The 15,938-nt window shown below is 37.6% G+C and overlaps 1 protein-coding gene across 2 annotated transcripts; it reads right to left on the reverse strand.

The window, feature by feature from the left end:
- Positions 1 to 2,295: 2,295 nt before the first annotated feature.
- On the reverse strand, positions 2,296 to 15,192 carry LOC107548431 (filamin-A-interacting protein 1-like). Of its 2 annotated transcripts, XM_016229098.1 has the most exons (5): positions 14,812 to 15,192; positions 12,654 to 12,827; positions 12,389 to 12,567; positions 3,915 to 6,693; positions 2,296 to 2,898 (listed from the first exon to the last, which is right to left on the reverse strand). In XM_016229098.1, the coding sequence occupies exons 1-5, from the start codon at positions 15,049 to 15,051 to the stop codon at positions 2,719 to 2,721; spliced, it is 3,552 nt and encodes a 1,183-aa protein (XP_016084584.1). In that variant the 5' UTR covers positions 15,052 to 15,192; the 3' UTR covers positions 2,296 to 2,718. The 2 variants fall into 2 exon arrangements, with proteins under 2 accessions (XP_016084584.1, XP_016084585.1); XM_016229099.1 differs by lacking the exons at positions 12,389 to 12,567; positions 12,654 to 12,827; positions 14,812 to 15,192 and adding exons at positions 12,065 to 12,243; positions 12,330 to 12,343.
- Positions 15,193 to 15,938: the final 746 nt, after the last annotated feature.

The raw sequence follows: 15,938 nt of genomic DNA on the forward strand, positions 1-15,938 counted from the left end.
AAAACAGGGAAAGTGAGCTTACTGAGGAAACACAGCAATCATCCGAAACCCACGGCTTACTGCATGGAAAGAATCAGTTTCACATTCATGTTAAGCGCTTTTGAGCAGCCAAGTTCATGGATGGTGAAAATATCAGAGCAATTTTACGATCGTTTTCTGGGAATCACAAAGCGCCGTTGAATCCAGCGAGTTTTATCTCACGAGTGAGGTCATCAGCGAGCTGCCAAAGCCTGTTATTGCGCATGGATGGATTAGAAAATGAACACTGTCAGTTTGTCAGCTGCGGTGAAAAAGGAATGAATTGATTTTAAAAGCCCTTCACAGTGACACACAGAACTCATGAGAAAGACAAAAGCTTTAAAGTTCACCTAAAAAATTAAAACGTTGTCTTTGTTTACTCACCCTCATGTCGCTCCAAACCCATTTGACTTTTTATTCTTCTGTTGGTAATGCCGTTTAAATGAATTGAAAGCACATTTGAACGTGATTTGAGAGCTTTTTGGAGCTCGACAGCACCAGGCCTCAGATGAAAAAGATCATTCTGGACCTTCTGCAAAACATCACGGAGGAAAGAAGGTCACAAGGCATGAGGGTGAGTAAATAATGACATAATTTTCGTTTTTGGGCAAAGCGTTCCTTTAATGCTAAACAGATCAATTAAAAGCCCTGTCTTTATTTGTGTAATTGCTGAGTTTGTATCAGGCAGAAGGACACAATCAGGATGTTAAACGGGACTCCAGATCTCCAGCTGTTGTTTCTTATTTCTCATAACAGCGTTCTCTGGCTCCCAGATGGCCTGGATAGAGCACTAAACTCTGATCGCAAAGTAACATCACCAGAAGAACACTACATAGAGATTTCTTAAAGCAGTAGTTTACCTAAAAATGAACATTTGTTGAAAATCTACTCACCCTGCAGGCCATCCAAGATTAGGATGAGTTTGTTTCTTCATCAGATTTGGAGAAATGTAGCATTGCATCACTTGCTCGCCAATGGATGCTCTGCAGTGAATGGGTGCCGTCAGAATGAGAGTCCAAACAGCTGATAAAAACATCCACAAGTAATCCACACCACTCAAGTCCATCAATTAACATATTGTGAAGTGAAAAGCTGCATGTTTAAAAGAAACAAATCCATTAAGACCGTCTTAATGGATTTGTTTCTCTATCCATAATATTGTTTCTCCAGCAAAGTCCGCTGAATCAGCGAGCAAAAACCAAAACAAATTTGTGGGTATAGATTTTGATGTGAAAGACAACAGAGGATGCAGGGCTTTTCACTGAAGGAAGCAATATGGATTATAAAGCAACGGTTTTAAGTTAAAATGCCTAAATGATGGATTTTTTTCCTACAAATGCACAGCTTTTGGCTTCACAAGACATTAATTGATGGACTGGAGTGGTGTGGATTATTGTGATGTTTTTATCAGCTGTTTGGACTCTCATTCTGACGGCACCCATTCACTGCAGAGCATCCATTGCTGAGCAAGTGATGTACAGTAATGCTACATTTCTCCAAATCTGTTCTGATGAAGAAACAAACTCCTCTTCATCTTGGATGGTCTGAGGGTGAGTAGATTTTCAGCAAGCTTTCATTTTTGGGTGAACAATTCCTTTAAGATGCTAAAAAATGAACTGACCATTTCTAAGTAAAGTGAAGGGCATTAAACTTGCTTAGTAGCTTTTTTCCTTTACAATACAAGTCACAAATGTGTCAAAACCTTCATTGTAGAAATATTCTGGGTTCAATGCAGGCTAAATCTGTAAAATAATGTTGTTTACCAATAATTTAGACCCTTCCCCTCAGTTAAAACCAAAGAAGTAAAAAACATGTTTACAGTAATGGACTTCTATGGGGCGAGACATTTGGTAAAGTTTAGAAGCAGAAATGTGATGCTTGTATTTATAAATATTTATATCAACTGTTCCGTACAAAACAAAAGTGTCATTGAACAAAATTGATTCAGAATGTGTTACTGAATTGCAAGGAAACAAAAGGCATTGGAATAATTTTAGGAATAATATCAAATTCCTTCACTGTCAGAATATTTAGTCTCCAAAATGGGTGAATCATGAATATCAGTTTATCCACTGAACATGCTTAAACTAATGTCAATATGGTTTAAAATGTTATTCACAATTTATGGAGGTTTCCTGACCTCTACTCTACACAGAACATAATAATACATAATAATAAATAATATTTCTTCCCCCATTTTCTTCCTAGCATTCCCTATCAAATATCAATATATAAATAATCAATAAACCCAAAATAAAAAAAATATGTTTCTATGTATTCTGAAGACAGAAAAATATTTATTAAGTGGAATTAGAAAATTCATTCAGTGACATTTAATACAATACACTTCCACCCCCCTGGAAACCTCCACAAGCAGTTTTACAGAATGAAACCTTAGTGAAATGGTAATGGAAAATAAATACTAAAAGAAATGGTGAAGGGTTAGTTCAAATGTTTTAGCACAAAACACAAATGCACACATTCCAACTGTCTGAGATCCAATTATAAATGTCTGTACAATTCATAAAGGCTGATTTGACATACAGTATTTACAATATTACAATAATGTTTCTCAATCTAGAAATGGAGGCCCCAGTGCCAATGATTGCTCTGTTTAACATTGCAACACTTTTGTTCAGATTTCATTCAGTTCTGTAGTGCTTAGATTAAATTCCAGTGCCACATTATCATGAGGCAATCTTAGCTCTTTCCTCCGGCTCCGGCTTCAGAGCTGCAAACTGCAGATTTCCTCAGTTCAATTTTCATAGACTGGCTCTCAGAGCGTGACGTCGTGGACAAGACCGCTTTCCCTGTTTTCATACCTTTTGACATGGGGATTCGTGTTGCCGTGGAGCGAGATGACTGCACATCCGTTCCGTGCTGAAAAAAAGGCAAAGGGAAATATGAGATCACATTTAGAGAGTGTTTCATTTTTTATTAACCATGTGTTTGCCATAGTAAGTGCATTTTGTGTTTGCATTTATGCAGACTAACTCTCTGTTTCTGAAAAGGAAAGTTTTTAACCTGTTCATAAAGGGGTTATATTGTCATTTATTTATGCAAAAAAATCTAAAAGCAATATGAAATAAAATAAAATTAAAATAAATATATAAATTAATATAAAATTAAATAAATAAGGTGGCCATTCACAAAAGTAAATATTTTATCCTGAAATGTTATTAAGTTTTTACAAAGTATTATTTTTTTCAATTATTCATTTTTATTTTTTATACTAATAAATAAAACAATATATATATATATATATATATATATACAGTATATATATATATATATATATATAATAGTCTTTAATTTATATTCTTTTTTAACGCATTCATTTTTTCCCCTAATATTAAAAACTGTTTAATATTTGCAAATGTAAAATGTAATATTTTATTATGCTGACAACTATTCCTTACAGTTGGTGCTTGATTTAGTAGGTTTTGGTATATAGGCAAGTATAGGAAGGTTATAGCCATGGTCTGGTCACACATTATTCGATTTTATAACAGGTTAAACGTGAGGGGACTGGTCAGTTTGTGCCACTGTTTAAAGGATTTGCTTGACAAGCTTTCTTGGGTGACAAGCACGTCAGTACATTCCAGTGTTAGTTAGCAATAATGGATAGGGAGATCGAATTTGATTTGATCGATACCTTGAAAGAGAGCTATCTAGGGAGCAGACACCCCCTGATATCATTTTGAAACATTTCAGAAGCAACTGAAATATAAAAGATTGAATATGATCATTTTGTTTTAGGGATAAAATCACAAAGTATTAATTGTTAAATGACTATTGTCATTTGATGGCATATATGCACACTCACTTTTCTATCACAACGTCCCGCATCTTCTAAAATCCAAACAGAGGGACAACGCAATGAATCTGGTACTCACCACAGATTGAGTAGACCTGGATGGGGCCGAGGTGATGGGGGTTATTGTGATGCTGCTGGTCATCTTGCCTTGGATCATGTTCCCAACGTTAGCTGACGTCTGTCTGGGAGAGCGCAGAACTGTCCCCGTTGGCATCTCTCTGCAGTCTGAACTTATACCATTAGGCCAAACCGTAACTGAGCCACTTCTGTCATCCTGAGGTTTCTTGAACCCTGGTGACCCCAGGTGGATGTGGATCTTGTTGTCCTCTGTGGTTATAATATTGGAGTTGTATTTCCGGATGGGCGTCGGAACCGTCTGCTTTTCAGGGGTCAACTTGAACACGGCCCTGCCCATGGTCATCTCATGCGGTTCTGGGGAGATGGATGTCTGGGAGACTGGAATTGCGCTAACAGTTATGATGGACAGAGGAGAAGCAGGATGCTCCGAGTAGAAGCCTTTACCCTTCTCTGGAGATTTAGCTCTGGAGATGGCCGTTATAGTGACTGGAGACTTTATCCGTTCAGCTGCCCCTTCATTGGTTTTGGACTTTGGCAGCATAGAAGTAGGAACGATTGTTATGCGGGGTTTCTGGAGCCCAAGAGTTGGGATGATGGTGGTACTGGAGAAGAAGTCCTCAGCACGTGGACTGGTGATCTCCAACGTGGCAGTGCTGCTCTGATGGTCTGGAGTCACCTTAATATGAAGGGGCTGACCGGGTTTCTGAGACATGGTTAGTTCTGGTGATGTCCGTGATGTTATTCCATTGACCTCCTGGGTTGATGGAACTCCCTGAGTGATAGTAACCGCTTCTTTCTTCTTCATCCAAGGGTTCCAAGACTTCCTCGTCCCCAACTCTGCAGCCGCCGGCGGGTAACGGTCCAACACGGTCGGTTTCTTGAGACCTCTCTGCCTCAGATTACTCATGAGGTGATTTTCCTCTAGAACAGACTTCTGGATGAACACAGCTGGAGTCTCGTCTTCGATGTGTTCGTTCATGTCTGCGTCGGTCTGTACTGCAATGGAAGCGAGAGGAACGTCCACAATCCTCCTTCCGTTCATGCTGGGTCTAAGGGCACGGCTGTAACGCTTTGTAGCTTCTAACTCTTTGGTTAGTTTGAGAACTTCTTGACTCATGTTTTTCTTTTTATCCTCTTCTTCAATGAACCGCTGCTGGAGAACCGTGTAGTCTACCTGAAGCTGAGATAGTTGATCCTCCTTGTTCATGAGCTCATGAATCTTCTCCTTTAGAGCTTGGACATCGGCCTGAAGATCTCTCGTTTTGGCCTCCTCCATCTTGCAGCGTAGTCTCAACTCAGCTTCTTGGCTTACCAACTCTCCTTTTTCTATGGCCTTGTTCTTGGTGATCTGCGTCTTCATTTCCTCCAGGAGCTGGGAAAGAGCGTTGGCTTTGTCTTGCTCGGTTCTGAACTTCTTCTCAAGCATGTCGTACTCGTCCTCTGTCTTCAACAAATCGCCCTCCACAACCTCAAGCTGTTTAAGTCGGTTCCTGAGTCTCTCAATCTCCATTGTGAGCTCTTTAACCTTGTTGTCCTCATCGGGATACCCAACTTTGTCTACATTATCTCTGTTTCTTGAAGATTCCCACTCAGCTTCCTCTTGCTTATCCATTTTAGTTTGCATCTGATATAACTTTATACTGAGATCCTTTCGTTTCTCTTCTTCACTTGCAAGTTTAGATTTCAGGTCATCTTTTTCCTTGGTAAGAGTGGACACTTTCATCTCCATTTCGGACTTCAGCTTAAGAAGCTTCTTACTTTCCTCAATCAGCTTTTCTGTGACCTCCATGACTTTGCATTGCTCAGCTTTAAACAGTTTGTTCATCTCCTCACTTTTCTGCTCTTCCTGTTTGATTCGTTCTGCCATGTTCTTCCTCTCATCCATTAGGATCACCGTGAATGACTTTAGTTTGGTCAAGTCGTCCTTTAAACCCATCTCAGCCTTTTCCAGCCTCGACTCTGAGCACTCAAGTTCTTTGATATGGTTTTTAACTGTTTCCAGCTCACACGCCAAGCTCTTTGTCAAGGTTCTTTCTTTCTCCAGGTTGTTGTGAAGCTGGGCACATTCGGATTTGCTCCCATTGAAAGCTCCCTCCAGTTTCTCCAGGTCCACCATCCTCTTTTGCAGTTTTTCAACCTCTAGTTTCAGCTCACGGCTGTGATTCTCCTCATCTTGGAGCCTCCTCTTTAGCTCCTTGCACTGCGCTTCTGTTTTCGTGATCTCCTCATCCTTGCCCTCCATTTCCAGAACTCTCTTCCGAAGGTTCTCCAGCTCGGCCATGAGGCTTGAGTTCCCGCACTCCCCTCTGCTTATTTTGTCCCGCAGGTCCTGAAGGTCCTCCTCAGACTTCTGCAGCATACGATTGGCCTCCTCCAGCTCCTCAATCCTGCGTGAAATGCTGGCCAGCTTCAGCCGCAGCTGTCGACTTTCAGACTCCTGCTTGGCCAGCTTGGCGGTCATCTCCTCATGTTCCTGTGAAGATTTGGAGGTCTTATGTTCTAGGTCGAGCTCCAGCCTTTGGATCCTCTGACTGTCTTCTTTAGCTTTGCTGTTGATGAGCTCCAACTGCTGCTCTCTTTCATGTAGCTTCTTGCTGAGATCCTGGATCTTCTGTCTTTCCTGGTCAATCTGTTCAATGTGAAGCTGCCTTTCATCCACCAGCATCAGGGCAAATGATTTCAACTTAACCAGCTCCTCCCGAACTTTCTCAAGATGTTTGCTGTGATCCTTGTCCTTGCGAGCCTGGTATGCCTTCTCTTGCTCCAACAGTCTCTTGAGTCTGGTGAAATCAAAGAGAAAGAGATTCAAATGGATTGACTCATATTCAAAATAAAGGTCAAATTGTACAGTCCCTTTCATTAAAGTTAATATGAAACAACAAAGAGAGAGGAAAGAGAGAGTCAACCATGGGGTATTTTATTATGTGGGTGTGTGTATGTGTGAGTGTGTGTGTGTGTGTGTGTGTGTGTGTGTATATATATATAAATGTGTATATATATATATATATATACACACACACATAAATACACACTCATCATATTGCCTTCTTGAAAGTGAATGAAAAACTTAGCAAAAAAAGGTGTACAATTATGACGTAAGAGAACAGAAGCAAGCATGACCGTTATGAGAAAAGGAACAGTGTCTGAATGCTTTAGTGATTTTCTCTGACAGTAGTTACTGAACATTTTATGCTTGCATGATCACAGAATCGAAACAGCTCACGGGCAGCTTGGCACGTCAACAGTAATAAGTTCCCACCTGGCAAAATGTCTACAAGCACGTCACAACAGAGGAATCTGTGCCAACAAGGGCACTTGAAGAAAAGTCTATGATGCTGGTGAATGTTTACACTGATCTAGCTCTGCGGGAGTCTCTCTGTTGAAAGGACCATGTCCTTTGCGAAATAAGTGCCAGACACTGAGTTTGCAGCATATTTCCTTCATTATTCAATGATATAATTTCCTCACCATGCGCTTTAACAGCAGTTAGACACTATAATATATTCAAAGAGATCCATGAATGAATACTGTCAGCCTATTTGCATTCATTTCAAACTCTTTTCAAACTCACCATCTAGCTGGGAAGGAGTCCAGGTAGGTCCATGCCTGACATGTTTTTCAGTTACTCTGCTCAAAGCATCACTGAACGTTTCCCTGCATTAGCCATTACATTCCAACCATGTCATGAGCGCAGTGAAAGGTGAATGTTGTGTGAAACGGCATTGTCCCACTTGCTGGTGATATCATCCCTCTAACATAGAGCTGTTCTGCCCTTGTTTGGGCAAAGGAGGCGGAGCCATCAGAGAGCTTTTCATGCACTCTTTTCTCAGCTTTCCTCTCTTATTCTCTTCCCCGAGACTGAAGTTAGGATATTGTTTTAGGAAGCAGTCAATTAAAGCCGTGGTCAATGCACTAAACCCTCTGTATCATTTCAAGGGTTCCCTTTCCATCTCATATAAACTATCAAATGACCCCCTACTTTCTTTCTCACATGCAACCAAGTTCCCATGGGAGCAGACAACAATGCAAGGGAAAAGTTTTGTTTTCTAAGAGAACAATGTCGCACTTTTGGGTCAGATGAAGCCCTGCCACTCCGAAATGCAACAAGAATGCAAATCTGAGACAGTAAATAAATGAATAAATAAAAAGGGAAAATGAAAATGTTATTACTCAGCAAATAATAATAATTTCATTATTGCCCATAACTTGCTCATACTGGCAAAGGTTTAAGACAACAGCTGTGAAAATCTACTGAAATCATCAGATCCACTGTGACATGTGCAGCGAGAGACTTATAAATCATAAATCATGCGAATGGTGATAGAATGACATCACCTTTTGGTGTCTAGTATAAATGTGCTTGCGATTTAAATTACAGCCTGAATATCAAGAGCACATGAAACTTCCAGATGTAGTTTTAATTGGTGATGGTTGCTAACATACCTACAGTGAGAACGAAACTTTGATGTGCAACTCCAGACACAAATGATGTGCTATTGCTTCGAGCAATCAGACATGAACTTTTCCTGGAGGATGATAAAACGGGTGAGAAAAATCCCCTAAATGTGTAAATTGGATCCCAACTTTTTAAAACACCTTAGCAACCACCTAGCAACAATCATAATATATATCATAATGTTTTTGAAAGAAGTCTCTTATGCTCATCAAGGCTGCATTTATTTGATCAAAAACACAGAAAAAACAGTAATATTGTGAAATATTATTGCAATTTAAAATAAGGGTTTTCTATTTTAATATACTTTAAAATATAATAGATTTTTGTGATTCAAAGCTAAATTTTCAGCATCATTACTCCAGTCTTCAATTATTCTAATATGCTGATTTATTATCAATGTTAGAAATGCTTAATATTTTTTGGAACCTGTGATACTTTGTTTCAGGATTCTTTGATGAGTAGAAAGTTAAAAAGAATAGCATTTATTCAAAACAGACATTTTTTTAAACAATATACATTACACTCTAAAAAATGCTGGGTTGTTTCAACCCAACTTTGGGTCAAATATGGACTAACCCAACTGTTGGGTTAAAATGTTAATGTAAAAATTTAACCCAACGGTTGGGTTAGTCCATATTTGACCCAAAGTTGGGTTGAAACAACCCAGCATTTTTTAGAGTGTACCGTTCAAAGGTTTGGGCTCAGCGCATTGTTTTTTCTTTCTTTCTTTTTTTGAAAGAAACTAATACTTTTATTCATCAGGGATGTGTTACATTGGTAAAAAGTGATAATATAAAGACTTATATTGAGAGAAAAAAAATGATATTTTGAATAAATGCAGTTCTTTCTAACTTTTTATTCATCGAATAATAAAATATCACAGGTTCCAAAAAGGTTCATTCTATTTACAATAAAGGAATATGTACTGTATATGTATTTTTGGTACCATGTTGACTTCATGAAACACAACACACTTGATGGTAAAATCATTAGTATCTGTCTTTCACTGACCTATATGTCAATCAAAGAACAAAACTAGTTGTCCTTATCAGATTACAGTCTTTCTTGAATGTGGGACTTCGAGAGGAAAAACAGCAAGTGTAAATGTCATGTGAAAGAGAGAGGGGTAATTTGAGGAGGAACGGCATTGCGGATGCTTCTAGAAGCTCAACACACAGCAGTTTTATATTCCTGGCGGGATTCCCCGCCATCGCCCCGCGTTCGGTCCCAGGTGGCGCGGCGCTGGCGTGACCTCACCTGCTATGAATCTCTGAAATGAGAGAATTATGGAGGAATGTGCAAACACACACAGGCTGGAGATGAGCATGATAAGTGGAAGGAAGGAGTGCGACTGAACGGTGCCACTGCAACAAACTACACATAGTGTTTTTATAGATTTGTCATGACAGTGCATCACACAAATGAGCTCCATTTTAAAAGTGCAGTACAAGAAAAATTAAAATATACAATATATTGGGAACACTTTACAATAAGGTTCATTAGTTAAACATTAGTTCATATATAAACTAACATGAACTAACCATGAGCAATACATTTGTTACTGTATTTACTAATCTACGCTAATGTTAGTTAATAAAAATACAGATGTTCATGTTAGTTCACAGTGCATTAACTAATGTTAACAAGATTTTAATAATGTATTAGTAAATGTTGAAATTAACATTAACAAAGATTAATAAATGCTGTATAAGTGCCGTTCATTATTAGTTCATGTTAACTAATGTAGTTAACTAATGAACCTTATTGTAAAGTGTTACCAATATATTTATACTATATTTACAGTCTTTCAAAATGCATGTGTAGAGCGCCATAGAGTCCATCACACATTTTCATTTGGAGACAAAAGAGTATATTTCAGGTTAATTCAATTCAAAACTTTTTTATTAAGAAGTTTTGCGCTAAAAAGTCAAGTTGAGGGTGGTAAATGGGAAGTCAGGGGGCCGTGACTGTGGTGGACCACTATAGGGGTCTTATCAGAATATGAATGATCTCATTGTCTCTGTCAGGAATTGTTTGGATTTTGCAGTTATGAGTCACCTGATTTTCCAAAGATAAATATATTGTTCAATAAATAATTTGAAAGTAGCATATGAGAGGTTTTCATAATATTAAATCAGAAAAACATACACTACCATTCAAAAGCTTGGGGTCTGTTGATTTTTATTTTTTTAAATAAATACTTTTATTCAGCAAGGATCCATTAAACTGATCTAAATTGATCACATTATAATGTTTCAAAAGATTTCAATTAAGATTTCTAAAATATGCGAAGCAGCACAACTGTTTTTAACATTGATAATAATCAGAAATGTTTCTTGAGCAGCAAATCAGCATATTAGAATGATTTCTGAAGGATCATGTGACACTGAAGACTGGAGTAATGATGCTGAAAATTCAGCTTTGACTATTTTAAAATATATTCAAATAGAAAACAGTTATTCTGATCCCTTCAATACAACGGCACGCTGAGCTTCCAGAAAAGCTATGATCCCCAGAGCTCTCCATGTTGTTCATTTGAGTCTATTCATGTCCATATATAGCTCAGATGATGCTGGTCTAATGACTGGAGCTCTACAGGGCCTCAATGTGCCTGTTTCACATTCTCAGAGGAACGCCACGCTAACAACAGGCCTCTCTGATGCTGTCGCCCCATCCGCCGCTATTAGGACAGCCTGTGTTCACCAATACGATCACCACGTGAGTGTAGTCACTTGAAAATGAAGCAACGGTGAGAAGTGTTTGCTACACATACAGCTGTGAACATATACTACACTAAAAAAATAATAATAATAATTGGCCTAAAACCAATTTTCTACACCAATTTTCACTTAGAAATTGCTTGTAAATTTCACAACTGCAAGTGACACATAGAATTAAACGAAATTTTGAAGTAGAAAATATGAAATCGTATTTTCTTGTAAAATGCACCGCAATAAACGTTGTTTTATTTACAACCTTTTGAAAAAAAATTTTTTTTACAGTGTAGAAAATCACCTTTTAAAAACTTAAGTGATTTGTTGAGTCAATTCGTTTAAAAAAACATTATACATTTAAAAATGAAAATCTCAATTATAGTTTTTAATCTCGTTACGGTGTAATTTAACCATTTCAGGGAAGGATTATTATATTTCATTAAAACTAAATAGCGATCTTGTTACTTTAAATAAACTAATAACTGAATTTTTTACAGTGTAGAAAATCACCTTTTAAAAACTTAAGTGATTTGTTGAGTCAATTCGTTTAAAAAAACATTATACAATTAAAAATGAAAATCTCAATTATAGTTTTTAAATCTCGTTACGGTGTAATTTAACCATTTCAGGGAAGGATTATTATATTTCATTAAAACTAAATAGCGATCTTGTTACTTTAAATAAACTAATAACTGATATAGAATAACATTTCTATTTTCTCATGCATTAAAAAAAATGAAATAAAACTTTTAAACTTTTAACATTTAAAAAAAAAACTAAACTAAATTACTAAAAATGTCAAATAAAATTAAAAACTCAAAATACTAATAAAAACTACAACAGTATCTCAATGATACTAAATTCATTACACTTCATTAGAAAATTATCCTTGCATTTTTTCCACTTCATGAGCACATTTGTCTAAAAACCATGCACACTGTTGTGTCAGATGTCAGATTTATTCCTGTGGGATCTCCTCACCTCTCTCTCTCCTGCTCCAGCAGGTTGGTGAAATCATCGCTTTTGTTCATGAAGTCGACGTGTTTGCGCTTTTCACTGTCCAGGTCGGTGACTGTGCGTCGGTGGCATTTCTCAGCTAAGAGCAGCTGCTCTAACATCCGTCTGTACGTCTCACGCTGCTTCTCCTCCAAACGGTCCAGCTTTAGAGACAGAATGATTATCGCCATCATTAACTGCTTGCACTGGCACAACAGTATGTAAAGATTACTAAGGCAGTGTTCCTCACCTCTATCATAGGGATCTCATAACTGAAATGTCAGATTTATTCCTGTGGGATCTCCTCACCTCTCTCTCTCCTGCTCCAGCAGGTTGGTGAAATCATCGCTTTTGTTCATGAAGTCGACGTGTTTGCGCTTTTCACTGTCCAGGTCGGTGACGGTGCGTCGGTGGCATTTCTCAGCTAAGAGCAGCTGCTCTAACATCCGTCTGTACGTCTCACGCTGCTTCTCCTCCAAACGGTCCAGCTTTAGAGACAGAATGATTATCGCCATCATTAACTGCTTGCACTGGCACAACAGTATGTAAAGATTACTAAGGCAGTGTTCCTCACCTCTATCATAGGGATCTCATAGACGTCGTCTCGAATCAAGTCTCCACTGGTCATCAGGCTGTCTCTCTGCAGAGCTTGAAGAGGTTTGACTGGAACCGCAGATCCGTAATGAGCCTCCAGAACTTCAGGTCGTGCTCTCCCAGACTGCAGCATGTGGATAATGTCTTCACGGGCCTAAAGCATATGGTGTTTATCATATTCAAATACCATGGTATTTCCATGCCATAGTATCCTATGTTTTAAGAATAGATACTGCAAGAAACAATTTTCGACACCAGTTTCTACTAAGGTTGCCAACCGTCCCATATTAACCGGGACATCCCGTATATTGGGCTTAATTTTTGTGTCCCTTGTCCCGTTTCTTGAAAAACACGAAAGCAGAAAAGTCAAGCACCAAAGCAGCCCATATTAAATCTATATATATATATATATTATGCGATTGTCCCGTATTTTTCCTTTCTGAAGTTGGCAACCCTAGTTTCTACACCAAACAATTGGAAAGAACATTGTAACACATTGAATTAAACTAAATTATAAATATTTTCGGTAACACATAACTTGAAGGGGTGTGCATAAGACTGACATGACACCTTCATAATCATGATATGACACATGTCATGAATATGAAGGAGGTTTTATGCATGTTTATGACAACTGTCATTAAGTGTAAATCGCTCAGTTATGTCATTTTTAATGCAAATATGACATTATTTGACCTAACCCTAACCTAACCCTACCCCTACCCTTACCCCTAACCATAGCCCATAACAAAGACATCTCAAACAATGTCATCTTTGCATTAAAAATTACATAACTGAGCGAATGACACTTAATGACAGTTGTCATAAACATGCATAAAAACCCTTCATATTCATGACATGTGTCGTGTCATGATTATGAAGGTGTCATGTCAGTCTTATGCACACCCCTTCAAGTAAAGTGTAACCATATTTTCTTGTAAAACATTCACCAACAATCTTGTCAATCAATCAGTAATAATGTTTTACTGACAACTTTCGAAAAACATAAACTACTTTTTACAAACTTCCCTAAGCATTTGTTGTTTGCTGAATCAATTGTCAATCTCTTTAAAAACATGATAAAAAATTTACTGGTTTTAATAAAAAATGATACAAATGAAAATATTTGAGAGGAATTTGTCAAGGTTTTGTATCATGTGTCAATACATCCTCCTTGAGCACCAGCAGGGGGAGCTGTATGCTTCCATAAAACCTAAACATTAACAACAATATGACATTGGCATGTAAAGACCATCACACTATCATACTTCTTTTACAATTTTCTCACTATATCATATGTATACTGTGTACAGTATGCACAGAAAATCCAAATCACCTACACTACTGTTCAAATGTTCGGGTTTGGAAAATTGAAGTCTGCAATTTTGATCAAAAATCAAGTAAAAACAGTATTACTGTGAAATATTATTACAATTTAAAATAACTTATTTTATATATTCAAATAGAATATATATAACTTCAGTCTTCAGTGTCACATGATCCTTCAGAAATTATTCTAATATGCCGATTTGCTGCTCAAGAAACATTTGATCGATATTTTCATCAATTATCATCAATGCTGAAAACAGTTGTGCAGCTTCATATATTTGTGTTAACAGTTTTTTTGTGTGTGACATTATTCCAGTCATGTTTGAACAATCTAATGCATCCCTGCTGAATGGAAGTATATAAAAAAATATATAAATGACCCCAAACTTATGAACGGTAGTGCCAAAATGTCCAGTACCTAATCAGATCATATTGTATTTATCCTAATGCCCTAACAAAACCATGACACTCAATTCAATACAGTATACAACTCAAAACGTTTACATTGTAAAATCATAATATATTATTATGGAATCAGCGTAAGTGTATAAAGCATCATAATCCTTCTGTCATCTTATTCAACTCCTTTTTGAATGACAGTGATGCTTTTCAAAGATTATTGGAGTACGTTTGACAAGAAAATACTATTTCAGTCTTTCTACTTCAAAAAAATGTCACGTTTAATTCAATGTGCTACTTGCCATTTCTATGTAATTATTTGAGAAATTTACTAGCAATTTCCGAGAGAAAACTGTTTTAAAGAAAGTCCTATATCCCATTTTTCTTGTCACCATGCAGTGAAACCTCACCTGAACTTCTCCCTCCATGACTCCCAGCAGATGGATGAGATCTTCTTTGGAGAGGTCCATCAGTCTGGCTCTCCTCCCAGAAACAGCCTTCTCCTCACTGCTCTCTTTTTCCTCCCGAGCTTTGCTTTTCTTCTTCATCAGCTCTTGTTTGCTTCTCTGTTTCTCAGTGCTGTGGATTTTAGCGAGCGGCTTCAGTGGTCTGTTCTCTGGCCCCTCCGCATCGCTGCTCTTGGACCTCATCTTCACCTGCAGGTGCAAACAAAGATGAACATCATCCACAGATACACCAGAGACAATCTCCTGAACATATCACACAGTTAGAACAATAAAACATCTAATAGCTTTCAGCACACTGGACACAAGTGTTCTTCCTCTGTATTTTTGTCTTATTTTCTAGTACAAATTTCTAAAACAAGATACATTTATTTGAGAAGTAAAATAACCAATTGGGTAAGAAAAATAGGTTTACCTTTGAATTAATTCGATTTTTAAGACTTAAGATATAGATGTGTTTGTTTCTTCATCAGAACATAGTTGGAGAAATGGATGCTCTGCAGTGAATGGGTGCCGTCAGAATGAGAGTCCAAACAGCTGATAAAAACATCACAATAATCCACACCACTCCAGTCCATCAGTTAACATCTTGTGAAGCCAAAAGTTGTGTGTTTGTAAGAAACAAATCCATCGTTAAGACATTTTAACTTTAAGCCATTGCTTCTGGACAAAATACGAGTCCATAATCCAAAAATCTAGCGGAAAAAGGATATCTCCTGTTCTGTCTCACATCAAAATCCACCCACACATTTGTTTAGAATTGTTTTCGCATGTAAACGGTGCTTGATCTGTTTTCTTCTCCTGACAACTTTTTCACTTGAGGAAGTGTTATTATGGATTATGGACTATATTTTAGCTGGAATGAATGGTTTGAAAATGTTTCAATGATGTATTTGTATCTTCTTCTCAAACACGCAGCTTTTGGCTTCACAAAACGTTAACTGATGGACTGGAGAGTGGTGTGGATTATTGTGATGTTTTTATCAGCTGTTTGGACTCTCATTCTGACGGCACCCATTCACTGCAGAGCATCCATTGGTGAGCAAGAGATGCAATGCTACATTTCTCCAAAT

The sequence above is a fragment of the Sinocyclocheilus grahami genome, unplaced genomic scaffold (genome assembly GCF_001515645.1).
Source record: "Sinocyclocheilus grahami isolate Dianchi unplaced genomic scaffold, SAMN03320097.WGS_v1.1 scaffold347.1, whole genome shotgun sequence".
Lineage (NCBI taxonomy): Eukaryota > Metazoa > Chordata > Actinopteri > Cypriniformes > Cyprinidae > Sinocyclocheilus > Sinocyclocheilus grahami.